The following is a 13,121-nucleotide window of genomic DNA, read 5'->3' as shown; positions in this document are numbered from 1 at the left end:
GCTGGGCAGCAGACCTCCACACACTAGGCGTGGAGGCTGCGTGATCCGCTGCTTCCGAGGTCAAAGACACTGCTCCCCTCAGGTGAACTGGACAGTGAGAGGGGAGATCTGGTCTCAGCTCTTGACAGTACTGCCGGGTAGTTGAGCCAGGTCGGTTAGTCCTCCTGAGGCAATTTCTTTATGCTAATGTAAGCCAGCTACCTACTCTGTGGGGACTCCTGAGAAGAGCAGGTGACAATCACAGTGTTTGTGTCAAACATGTGCGGGTGGGGAGGGTGTAGGACTGTCATGTCCTTCCAGAAACTGATCAAAGAAAGTTGCCATCCAAGTGCAATCATTACCCAAAGGGATGAACCTGACCGTCAGCTAACTTTTGGGAAAGTGTGAATGAAGCGTTTCATAACATCCACAACCCAGTAACCAGGATGTGCCCTCAGGAAGGCAGAGGTGGAATGCGGCTGTGTTTGGAGAAGTGAAAACAAAACCTAGGAGTCCGGTTCTCACACGGAAACTTGCCCACACCGGAGTCCCCAAGCTGCACCCCCTCCCCAGGGAACCGGCTCTGGGGAGGCACCTCCAAATGAGTCTGTGGTTTAAGAATTCTCCAGTGAGGGAGGGGAGGGCAAAGGGGGGATTCAGGGTGATGGAAGGAGGCCTGACTTCAGGTGGTGTACACACAATATACAGACGATGTATTATAGAACTGTACCCCTGAAACCTATATAGTTTTATTAACCAGTGTCACCCCAATAAATTCAAGAAAAATTAAATTAGAAAAAGGTTTTCCCAGTGACTTCTGTGCACCGAAGCTAAGCACCTCTGGTCGGGAGTGAGCGAGGAGCTGGGCCCGGTTCTGCCCACAGCAGGCGGCAGCCACGTGGCTCTGGGGGCGGTGGCGTTTGATGGCAGAGAGTGAAGAAAAGGGGGCATCCGAGAGAAGTGGTGATCTGGATGGGAGTGAATACTCACCATGCCACTGAAGTCTGCTGCATGCTTTTCACCAGAACCCACTCTTACAAATCATACACGTCTCGCCAAAGACTGCTTTTGCTGTCGCTGGCTTTTCCCTTATTTTCTCATAAGGGAATATTCTTACAGGCATATTCTTACTTTGTCCAATGTATTTTTTCCACCAAATTACAATAAAAATATTATTTACTTGTAGTAAGTACTTTGGAAATAAATCGGGAGAGGGCAAGATATTAGAAGTGTACTCTTTATTTTTCTTTGGTTTCTTAACACAAAAGACATGCGTTCTATAAATTAAAGGAAGTGAGATTTTCCGAGAAACTGACGGGGGAAGGAGCAGAATTTCTACCTACTCACATCTCTGTGGCCAAGTCGAAAGGGTGGCTCAGCTCCATCTTGGCTTTGATCTCAGAGGAACCCATGTGTTCCCTAAGGGGAAAAGCCCAAGGACAGAGGAGGTCACAGTCCTCTCAGAGCTGGGCTACACCAAAGTCTGCTGGGCACGGCACTGTCCTGCCTCCTTGTCACGTACCCTTCCACAACACCCACGGGTGGTGTCCCCTTCTCAGGGTGCTATAGGAAGGGCTCCAACACCCAAGGGCCAGACCAGCTGTTTGCCAACGGTCACCAGATTGAGCACTGATGTGGCGTCTGTGCACTTGTGCCCAGGCCCTACCTCCCTCGGAAACGCTCTCCCCAGGTGCAGCCACGTGTCTTCCACACCTCAGGGTGGGAGTGGACTTCGGAAGCCGCTATGGGAGCAGCAGGTCCCGGGACAATGACCTACAACCCCAATGGCAGAATCTGGGCCTGGGGCCGGTGAGGCCCGCTCAGCAGCCCAGGCCGTCCCTGCGGCTTTGGATTTATGGAAGAAGGGGGTTACAGTGAGACGAGCCCTGGTGCACTGCCCTCTACGGGAAACGCAGAGGCCAGCCTCCTCTGAGCCCACCTCTGCAGGCGAGCCGAGAGGGAGTGAGGAATGTCAGAGCTCCTCCAGGAGCTTGGGCTAAACTGTCAGGGTGTTGAGTCATTAAAAACAAAAAACAGACATCATTTTCAAGTGCTTGTAGCAGAGGCCCACCACCTCAGTAGCAGGCAGCAGAGGTACCTCCCTCTGGGTACACGGCGATGGCACACCCTGTGACCCTCGAGGTCCTAGGGTGGAAGACATCTTGGGCTCCACATCGGGTCTTTCTGAACAGGCCTCCAGCCTACTCCGGCAGGCAGCAATGGACAGACCACCCAGTGGAGACGGGACCCTAAGACCCAGTCTTGCATTAAAACAACTGTCCCCCCTCTCATCTTCCTGGAAGCATTGGAGAATACCAGGCTTTGGCAGCAGCAAGGGACGGCCCCCTGTCCAGGGCACTAGTAACACGAGGTGTCCTCCTGTTCTGGTCCTGCAGTGCTACATGGAGGTCCCACCCAGGGAGAAGGAAGGAGGGAGCCGAGTATCTTCAGAGATCATTCGCTAGGATGAGAAGAAGAAACACAAAATCTGTTCTTTGCAGCAGCAAGAGATTCCTTGGGCTTTCACTTTTATCGTAAAGCCAACCGTGCTTGAGTGTAAAGGTCCAGCTTGCTGACCAGCCTGCCTGGGCTGGAGGGAGGCCTGGCCCCTGGTATTGGCAAGTGGACAAAGGAGCGGTGCACTGGCAGGTAGACAAGGCTACTGGACCACGCCCGCCCGTGGCTGGTGGGAGGCCCAAGTCCTTGGCGGGGCTCCAGAGGTGTGAATGTGATGTGTCCAGAAGTATCACGAGACGAAGAGCTCAGAAGAGCTGTCCAGGAACGACAGATGAGCTAGTGAGGGTCTGACCAGACCAGCTGTTCCCTGCCGGTCAAGTAAGAAAGACGTGAAAGCGGGGGTGGGGAGTCTGAATGAAGCCTTGCTGGCAGTGGGAGGTACCCACGGGGCACCCGAAGCTCCCAGCAACCAACTGGGAGCCCCCACCTGAACAGTGGCAGTAATCCAGCTGACTCACTAAGCCTACGATTAAAAACGTCCTCTGATGCTGGGTGTGAAGACAAACCCGTGAGCACCTTGCTACAGGACCAGTCGATGCACTGATTCCAGATGCGCTGGGGCTCAGAGGGAACCCCGAGGGCTGCGTGAGGCCTCAGGACCCTGGGACCCGAACGTGGGAGTGGTCACCGCCCTTTTCATGTTGGGTGGTTTTCTACTTAAAACCCTTATTTCTCTTTAGTGTCTTTTTTCTTTTTTAAATGTTTTCTTCTTGCAAAAAATGTTCACTTAAAAACAAGTATTTTTCTTTCCAGTTTCTTTCAAGTGTTTCTTTAAATTTCCTTCAGTTTCTTTCAAGTATCTCTTTTTCTTCTGTTTCTCCTGAATAAGATGAAGACCTCAATGAAATCCCATTAGACACAGGACAAACTTCTCTTCTCCCTGCTCACCCACCACCAAGGACAGAAGCCTGTGCCCTAGGACCAAAGGAGGTGCTTGTGTGCGACCGAGCGCCTTGCTGAAGCTGCGTCACCATAGACAGCGAGAACACTGGGAGTGTGTCGCCCTCCCCCAGCCACACCTGACTTCCAACAGGCTTGGCTGCTGCAGCAGCCCCAGAACAGCAGGGGAGGAGTGTCAGGTGGAAGGCTGTCTGCCCGGGGGCGGCTCAGAGCAGTGGCAGGTGGGACCTGGGCTTGGACGGAGCCTGTGTATGTGTGGACCATTAAAGCCGTCGCGTGTCACCAGCTGTGGGGCCCAGGTGGGCTTCTGTCCCATGCTGTGCACCCCGATGACCTAGACCTGAAGGGCACAGGGCAGTACAGTGAGGGAGGACTTAAGCACCTGGGAAAACTGTACCTCTGGAGAGCTCACATTTCACCCCGTCTTCTGGCCCACCACCTCTCCCGAGAAGGACTGCCCCCGGGAGGAAGTGCCTATGTTTGTACCAGATCCCTGTCCCGCCACATCCCAGCCTCTGCCTTAGATGGTGAGGAGAGGAATGCAGCCCACACCGACCCCTCCCTCATGGCATGCCATGGGGGCCATAAATGTCCAGCAGTCCGTCTCCGGGTCGTACATCTCCACCGAGCTGAGGTTCGACTGTCCATCATAACCCCCCACAGCGTACAGGCGACCACAGCTGGCCACCAGGGAGACGCGACTCCGGCGCGTGTGCATGGGGACGATCAGGCACCACTGGTCCGCCGTAGAGCTGTACATCTCGGCGATGCTGAGGAAGCCAGAGCCGTCGTAGCCCCCGCAGACAAACATCTTGCTCCCCAGAGAGGCGGCTCCGTGCCTGCAGCGCTTGTTGAGCATGCCAGCGGCGGGGTGCCAGGTGGCCGTGTGGTGGTTGTAGTGCTCCACCTGCAGTGGGGAAAGAGGCAGAGGACAGTCAGAGCCAAGGCTCAGTCCACGGGTGGCCTCGCGGGGCACAGTGGCCCACATGGTGTCAGAGTCCAGCGGGAGGCCCAGGGACGAGGAGCTCTGTCAGCACGGGCTGTGGCTTTGACGCTATTTCCTCAGTTGCTCTTACGCTTATAGGGACAGATGAGAGAGCACCTACTCTGACCCCTCCTGTTTACATCCCAGAAACCAAATGAAGGACTTGCCCAAGGCTGCTCTGCTGTGCGGGGACAGAGCCAGGTGAAGGCGGGTCTCTTGACACCTGTCCAGAGTGCACTCATTCCACCACAGCACCGAGGGACTCTCGGAACCAACCACCAGTAAATGGCTGTTGAGGTTTTATTTCAAACAAATTACGCAGAAAGGCTACACCTGTCTGCAAAGTCACACTCTGTGCATAACTGACCCTACTTTGGGCAGAACTCTCAGCAGCTCTCACGCAGCATGTGATGGAGAATTACACGGGGCGGGGTGGGGCGGGGCGGCTACACTCCGCCTCCCTGGTGCACACCGGTTCCATTCTCAGACTTTCTGAGCCCGCAGCGGATGGCCCAAACCTCACTAGACGATGCCCTGCCCGGCAAAGGGCAGGCGGAAGTTCTCCTCAGAGAACTGCCTTTCCGACTAGCTCCCAGAGACAGAAGCAGGAGAAGCCCTTAGCCCAGGAGCAGCCCTGACTCACGCTGTTGAAGATCTGCAGACCGTCGTGGCCGCCCGACACGTATATCCTGCCCTCAAAGACTGTGACCCCAGCAGCACTGCGATTCGAGCTCATCGGGGTCACCACCGTCCACCTTCAGGAAAGAGCCAAAGTAGGAAGGGGGCCGTGAGATCCGGTGGCTGCACTTCCTCTGCCCTGGGCAGCCCCCCTACCTCTTCGTCACCGCTCCCACCACCTGCACGTGGCCTTCTCTAGCTGCTGCCTCTCACCCAGCTTCCAGACCTGCAGCTGGTCTTCTCTGCTCTTCTCTGAGGCTCTCAAGTCAGCATGTCCTGAACGATGCCTCTTACAGATCTGCTTCTCCCCTGTACTCCCCAGTCCCATTAATTGGGACCACCAGCTACCTAGTTGCCATACTTGTAAACTCAGCATTTTTAGGGCTTCTTCTTCCTCAGCCTCAACCTTCTGGTGGTCGCCAGTTCCCTGCTGGTTTGCTTCCTAGTCAGTGCTTGTCCCCACCCCCAGCTCTGGCCTCGTGTCTGGACCACTGCAGCAGCCCCTCACACGTGGCTTGGTGTTCAGACAACTCTCAACTGGATCCTGAGCGGCACGTCCCCGCAGTGGCTCCTCACTGCTCCCTCTAAGCCGGAGTCCAAGTTCCCTAACGGGGTCCTTTACCACTCGGTCCGGGTCAACTTGCCAGCTTCACCCCCGGCCACGCACGACCCATGCCTGCTCTGTGATCACACTGGCGCTGTCTTATCTCCATGGCTCTCTTCTTGCTGTCTCCCTGCCTAAATGGGCACAACCTGCTACCTGTGATGGGTCTAACCTTGCCTCCCCACTCACCGTGGGGAAGAGGAAGGCCTTCATCAGGCTGTGCCCCAGAGTACCAGGCACAGGCCCCCAGGGTAGCGCAATTGTGATGCATCTGTGGCCCAGCAGACTGGTTGCTGCTTAACGATCTTAGACACTGCTGGCTGCCTGATATGTAATGAATTGGTTAAATGAATGGAATATTGGCTTAAACGCACTCTGATGAATCCATTCTAGTAATGTGCTTATATTTTGTTACATAAAATGTGAAAATTCAAGTACTGAAACTAAAAATTTGGGCTAACTTTGCCAGTGTTTTCCAAACAGTGGTCCACAAAATAATCCCCTCAGTTGATGCTAGGTGTTACATAACACAAGGCTAAACAGGCCTCTACTGCAGGATCTCCAGTCCTGCGTCATGGAAAGATAAGGACTCTGGTGGCACAGACATCAATGTTTCCAACTTATTTGACCATGGAACTCTAAAAAGATTTTTTCAAACCAGACCCCACCCACTTTAGAAAGCACTGTTCATCTACTCCTTATCCTCTTTCGCCTGCATTCCCATTACACTGGGCTGATTTAGCTCAGAGGTACAGCGCGTTAAATAAATGTTTCCGGTGTCTATGGACCATTTGTTTCTAAAACGTATTTAATCATTCATTCACTTAACCGAAGGTTTTAAATAAATGCCTATTATCTGCAAGATGCTACTGGGGCAAAGATGGTAAGACATGCTCTACCCTCAATTGGGAAGCCTCATTTAAAAGCTGCAGTTCTAACTTTTCATCCTCTCTGCTGAGCGAGCCCCAGGTGCCCGGGGGAGGCGGAGCCCTTACTTGTCTGTCTCAGGCGAGTAGGTCTCCACAGAGTTGAGAGAAGAGTTGCCATCGTAGCCCCCGCAGACGTAGATCTGTCCATCCAGAACGACTGTCCCCATGGCACTGAAACCGACAGGGCTGTCATCCCAGACGGGCCTCAGGCTTCCTGCGGCCACCTTCATGCTCACTGAAAAATCAACCTGCCCACCAACTGCCTCTTTCCACAACAGACCTAAATCCCAGGTGTGTGGCTACGTAAAGGTGCAAAACTGAGGCCAAAGGAGCTGCCCTGGAGTCCTCTTGTCTCCCACCCACCCCGACTGGGTCTCCCCCACTCCCCAGTCTTCTCAGTCCTTACTTTGTCTCATACGCCTCTGCTCCACCTTGCTCAGCTCATGTCTAACTTACCCGTTGGGCCCTGGTCAAATTCCCCTCTCCTCAATGCCCTGATCCCTCAGCAAGAGTGACCCTCTGCCGACCCCACGCTTCCTCCGTGTGGTCCCGGGAGTGCTGTGACGCTTTGTGCATGCAGGCCCTCAACATGCTGTTGCGTTCCTGCAGCCTTCCCATTCAATGCGCTATAAAGATCAAAAGTGTCTTGTTGCGTTGCTACACGCTCGGCCCTGCACGGCCTAGTCTGCCGCAGCGGGCGACGGTGGCAGCTCCTCCTGCTGCGCACTGCCTGCATGTGTTGGGCGCCCTACGCTTGCTGTTTGCCACCACCATCAGCGTACTGACGGTGGCTCGGGGAGGCAGGGCTCCTCTCCCCGGCTGCCCAGACAGGCGCTCAGGCTGAAACCAGACCAGCCCCGCTCCCCCGCTGTTCACCATGCCAAGCTCTCTTCACACCGAAGACCCAGGGGTCTGGTGTAACCTGTAATCTTCTGCTCTACAGAAAGCCTCAGGAGAAATTAGACACGATGCCGAGCTGCCCGATTCAGTTTTCTAACCCAATGCTGGAGAAGATTAGAAATCGATCTGGGGGTCTGACAAACAGGAAAACACAATGTATCAGGCTTACTGCCACCTTTCAAATGTACGCAGCGAATCAAACTGACCCACACAATGTCCCTTTGAGGGACATGGCTATAGACCTCTTGAAAAGGAAAAGGACTTGCCTTGGGCAAGGGCAGTGGGAAGACCACCAAGTCACTGGACCTGTGACTCTCATTTCAGAAGCAGACACAAGTAACAACCCAGAAGTTCAACAAAAACATGAGAACAAATTGAGGTGCCACAAAACCACGTGGGACCAACTGCCACTGCGGGGTGAAGACGAGTACGAAGAGATAGGGTAATGCTGGTCGACGTGGACCAGCATCGTCCACACGAGAAAGCTCCCTGGACGCTGCCTGGAAGACGGGAGGAGAAGGAAAGGAATGACGGCGGAAAGCAGCTTGTCACCAACTGGCAGGGCAGAGAGCTGTGTGGGATGTCAGGAGGGAAGTGACTGAGAACATTTTAAGGTAGCCTATAATTTAGAGGGGATGAAATGGAGCTGGACCCGCACTGCTAATAACAGGGCATTGACCATGGTGAGGGAAACGAACACCCAAGGACTTTCTTCCCAGAGAACTCGCCAAACCCCGTGACATTAAAGCTAGGACGTAGCCCAGGGCAGACCAACAAGGGAGAGCTGACTGCAGTCAAAGCAAAAAAGGCAGCTATCTGGAGCAACGAGTTGTCCGAGGCCTCAGAGAGCTGCCAAGTATCCAAAGGAGTGCAGCAGGGGAGCCCTGAGGTGGCGATGGTGGGGGACGTCAGAAATGCGAGAGCATCAGCTTGCTGCTTCGGGATGAGCAGGTTCTGCACACATCTTCCTTTCTCCCAAACCAACCAGCTCGACCCGTTCCCAACCTGCTCTTATTGGTACAAAGGCAGGTTCCTCCTCCTGGCTAGAGGCCACGTGTTAACACCGATGAAGGTGACACGTGTATCACGGCCGTGACACTTTCACATGGCACAGGCCTTCCACCCCAACTCTTCCTCCTCACCAAGCATGCAGTCACTCCCCTTTTTGCTGTGGTCACACGATCGTACACGCAGAGAACCCACAGCACGGCCAGACAAAGCAGTCTGTGAGGCAAATACTTAGCAAACCCCTTAAAGAGCAACTGGTCCAGTGGTTTTCAAACTGCCCCTTTGGAAAAAAATTCACGTAACTCTCCCCCTACGGGTGGGCACAGGCCAAGGGAGCTCAGCGTGCAAAAGTGGTCAGTGCAGAGCTGTTCTGGTTGACGGGGAGGGGCCTCGGACTGCTTTCCTCTCCCCTGCCAGAGCTGGATGAAAAGCGTCAGGGTGCTGTTTGAAGGCACTGATCTGGTATGGCCTTGCCCAGGGTGGAAGAGGGAAGAACCTGCCCACTGCCAGCCTCCTGCTCCAACCCTCCCCCTGCCCAACCACATAAATACTCCACACACACCTGACAGCAGGAAAGATGCTGCCTGTCGCTTCGGCACTGAAAAGGTTAAACGGGACACTAGTGGCTGTCCTGAAATCCTGACTGAGGACACGCGAGCAGGCAAGTTATGATGGAGCCATGTGGTAAGTAGCCGGGATGTGGTGAGAGACCCTCGAACTTGGGCCACCTTGCCGACACCCATGTGCTCATGCCGGGGAGTGTGGCGTGGTCCCGCAGCGAAGAACACTGCTATGCTTCTACGCTCCCAGGTGGTGAGAGCACGTGCCCGGCAGGGAGCCAAGGCGAAACACAGTACAGAGAAAAGCACCATGGAATTCCTCTTACCACTGCTTACTCTTGAGTTTCAACATTAATCCCCCCTCTTCTCTGCAATCTCCCAGGTGGCCCAGCTAGCTTCTCCCCCTCATCGAATCTTCCACACACACATTTCAGCCTTAGCTGGGACTCCAACAGCAATACAACTTCTCCTTGAGACTCATCTCCTTGAGTTCCTCACGGGACAAGGCAGGAATTTTACTCTAAGCAGGTGGGACTTGCTCCCAGCTGGAGGACTGGCAGTGGCTGGCCTGGCTGCGGGGAGGCCCAGCCAGAGCTCATGTCTTATCTTATCCTGCGCCCCTGCTGTCGGGGAGGGCGCCCCCAGAGGCCCAGTGTGTGTGCTCCGACTGCATAAACAGCTCCCAGAATACCTCCTCTTGCTGTTCATGCTCCCCACTCTGGTCCAAGTGTCCGTCTCTGGGTTGTAGACCTCCACCGTGCTCAGCCGGAGCTGGCCGTCGTAGCCCCCGATGGCGTAGAGAAGCCCGTTCACTACCGCCACACCGACACGGCTGCGGGCGGCTGTCATGGGCTGGCACTTCTCCCAGCGATTGGCGACGGGGTCGAACACTTCCACCACATTCAGGGAGTCACCTGCATAAAAATTTGCTACTCAAATTTAAACAAATGAGACCACTCGTTTAGATCACAGCTGCTAGGCACTGATTATATGGAAAGTTTAACTAGATTCTATCAGCTCTTCCTACAGGACCTCAAGTCGGAAGGGCCCACTAAGAAATTGCAGCCATAACAACCTCAAACCTAATTCTGTTTTTCCTCCCCTCACCTGAGGGCATTACTTTTCATTGCTTTTTTTAGAGAGAGAGGAAGGGAGAAAGGAAGACATCGATGTGGTGAGAGAGAAGCATCGACTGGCTGACTCCCCTATGCACCAGGACTGGGGATCGAACCCGCAACCTTTCGGGGATGGGATGACACTCCAACTAATGGAGCCACAAAGGCCAGGGCTCTAAGCCTAATTCTTTAGATAAAATCAGAATCAACGGGCAACGTTTACTTTCTAGAGAGGGCAGTTTTAAGTTGCAATGAGGTTCTCCATCTGCTCAAAGCCAAAGATCAAGGCAGGTGGATACACTATTTCCCCAACGCAGGAGGCACGCCCAGAGGGAAGGGCCTGCGGGCCATGTCCACTTTCACTCGGTAGCCCTCGACCCCGGGGAAGTTGCTTTATATCCCCAGTCTCTGCTCTTAGGCGTGAAATGAAGATAATCTCTATGCAGAGTTGCCAGGAGGATTAAGTGATACATTATATAAATCACATAGCACAGTTCTAGAACAGACTAAGTGTTCAGTAAACAGTAGTCATAGTAGCAAGGAATGATAACTTCCACCCTACCTTTCCATCAGGTTCTTGTGAAGATCAGAAAGACTTCCCCTCCCTGTTTGATTCTGCTCAGGGGATTTAGCACCTGCCCCACTACAGGTTACTAGTTGAGGACTCAGGTCATTCGGTTAATGAGCAGCAGAGACTAGTATCCACCTCTCGTTAGCCTTCGAGTAAGGACAAAACTGCTGCCCTGACCGGTGTGGCTCAGTTGGTTGGGTGTTGTCCACCAAGTGAAAAGTTGCCAGTTCAATTCCTGGTCAGGGCACATGCCTGGGTAGTAGGTTCAGTCCCCAGTTGGGCCACTTATGAGAGGCAACCCATTGAGGTTTCTGTCCCACATTGATATTCTCACATTGATGTTTCTCTCCCTTTCCCTCTCTCTAAAAATAAATTTTAAAGAATCTTAAAATAAATAAATAAATAAAAGAATAGCTGAACCAACACTGTGGAGAGGCCTGGCCTCCCCACCGGAGGTGACGACACCCTATGCCGCTGTACTGCCAGGATTCAGGTGTCCACACTGCCCTCTCTACTAAGTCTCTCTGCCCTGCAATGGTGCCTGGTGAGGAGGGCGGTAGGGGCCCCACGGAGCGCTCCCGAAAACTCGGCTGTGTGACAGGAGGGCTGCCAACAGCACGCAGACTGGAAAGTGTGTGTGTGTCACAGGAGCTAAGAGATAAAGAGTAACCAGTATCGCTGGCGGGGGCTGACATGGCATTTGGAGAATTATCCTTCTCACAGTGACGTTCCCGCAGTCTAACCCCCAGAGATCCTGAGGATCAAGTGCGGTCTGCCTGGTAACAGAACTGGGTCTCCAGCCACATCCTCTCCAGGGCGCAGCCCATCCGACAGTCAGTGTGATGTCCGGGAAAGAGTGCTGGCCCTGGCTGGTGCGGCTCAGTGGACTGAGCGCCAGCCTGTGAACCAAAAGGTCACCGGTTCAATTCCCAATCAGGGCACCAGCCTGGGTTGCGGGCCAGGCCCCCAGTTGGGGGTGTGTGAGAGGCAACTGATCGATGTATCTCTCATACGTCCATGTTTCTCTCCCTCTCTTTCTACCCACTTCCCCTCTCTCTAAAAAGTAAATACACTAAAAAAAAAAAAAGAGTGCTGGCTCAGGAGCCAGGACTCAAGTGCCAGTCCTTGCTCTGCCCAAACCAACTTGAGTGAACAGGGTGGAAGCTCTCTGGGCCCCAACTTCTGTAAGGTAAGGAGGCTAAACCACAAGGATTTCTAAAGGCCTCTTTGGCTCCCATATTCTGATTCGATGGTATTAACACCCGACACGCTCTAACTGCAGGACGATTACGTAAATTGAGACGGGGAGGTGACACGCAGGGAGAGGAAACTAAGGGCCAGGCTAGGTGTTTGCTGCTTCCTCACCCACAGAGTCCAGACAGTGCCCTGCAAAGGCAGAGTTGCAAGATACCTGCGGAGTTGAGGCCTCCCACAGCGTAGATAAGCCCAGCGATGGACGTGCAGCAGCGGGGCCGTGTCCGGAAGGACGGCAGGTGGGGGCGGCGCTCTGGCATGAGGTGATAGTCCTTTGCTTCGTCTACCAGGTCTCTGGAATAAGGGGCAAGATGCTAGGACAGGAGGTATCCTCCCAATGTGGTCTACATTTACAACTCCAAGCCTGGCCCCCCACCTCCAAATGCAGGGGGAACCTGGGAAGAGAAGCCTTCTAGAAGGTTTGGTCTCAAAGAACACAGCTGAATCCAGGAGAAACCATACATGGCTCTTGAGATATACTCAAAACTAGGGGAGCAAGACGAGCTGAGCCCACCTTGGCAAGTGTAATCAGAATGACTACCTTCTAACAGGCATGTACCTGGCAGAAGAAAAACAGGGTGGTGGCTAAAACAGCTAGCTTTGGGGAGGTTCCACAAGCTGCCTGTATCCTTTCGCCCCTCTTCCTTTCCATCCCTACGGCTGACACCCTGAAGTGAACCATCTCTCACTGGGACCGTGGCAACGGAAGCCAACTGCTGCCGTCGGATTTCCTGCCTCCAGCCCCAGCCCTCCATTCCACTTTCCACACGACAGTGCAAGCCGTGTTTCTAAGAGCCTGTGGACCCAGTGTCTACAGAATCAAGTTCAAACTCCTCAACAGCATCCTTGAGGCTGTGGGTCACGGGTCCCAGCTGACTCCAGTCACGTCTCACCTGACCTGACACACACGTTCATTCCGCTTACATCAAGGCACTGACTTCCTCTGGAACCAGCCGTGCGTATGACAAGTAATTTGCAGGAGGATAAACATTTTTCTCTGCTGTTCTACTTTTATAACAATCCCCCTGTAGAGCTAAATCTTTGGGGCTGTCTGGGCAGCTCCACCGGCCATGTCGTCACTGACCGACTCGGGGTGAGAGTTTCACGTGCTGGCGCACACG

General features: G+C 53.9%; 1 protein-coding gene across 4 annotated transcripts in view; it reads right to left on the bottom strand.

Annotated features, from left to right (window-relative positions):
* Window positions 1–1,200: 1,200 nt before the first annotated feature.
* The window catches only part of KLHL18 (kelch like family member 18), a 45,733-nt gene continuing 33,812 nt past the window's right edge, over window positions 1,201–13,121 (bottom strand). For 3 of the 4 annotated variants that reach the window (XM_045200211.3, XM_045200212.2, XM_053929399.1), the window contains 5 exons: window positions 12,158–12,294; window positions 9,752–9,989; window positions 6,659–6,763; window positions 5,025–5,136; window positions 1,201–4,303 (listed from right to left, as the gene is read on the bottom strand). In XM_045200211.3, coding sequence (XP_045056146.1) covers window positions 3,917–4,303; window positions 5,025–5,136; window positions 6,659–6,763; window positions 9,752–9,989; window positions 12,158–12,294 — 979 coding nt within the window. In that variant the 3' untranslated portion in view covers window positions 1,201–3,916. The remainder of the gene's footprint in view (window positions 4,304–5,024; window positions 5,137–6,658; window positions 6,764–9,751; window positions 9,990–12,157; window positions 12,295–13,121) is intronic. The other variant, XM_024566169.4, reaches the window with a different exon arrangement.

Source organism: Desmodus rotundus, chromosome 8, assembly GCF_022682495.2.
Source record: "Desmodus rotundus isolate HL8 chromosome 8, HLdesRot8A.1, whole genome shotgun sequence".
NCBI classification, from domain to species: Eukaryota; Metazoa; Chordata; class Mammalia; order Chiroptera; family Phyllostomidae; genus Desmodus; species Desmodus rotundus.
The sequence above is the reverse complement of the archived record's forward strand: the minus strand, read 5'-3'. Positions and strand labels throughout refer to the sequence as shown.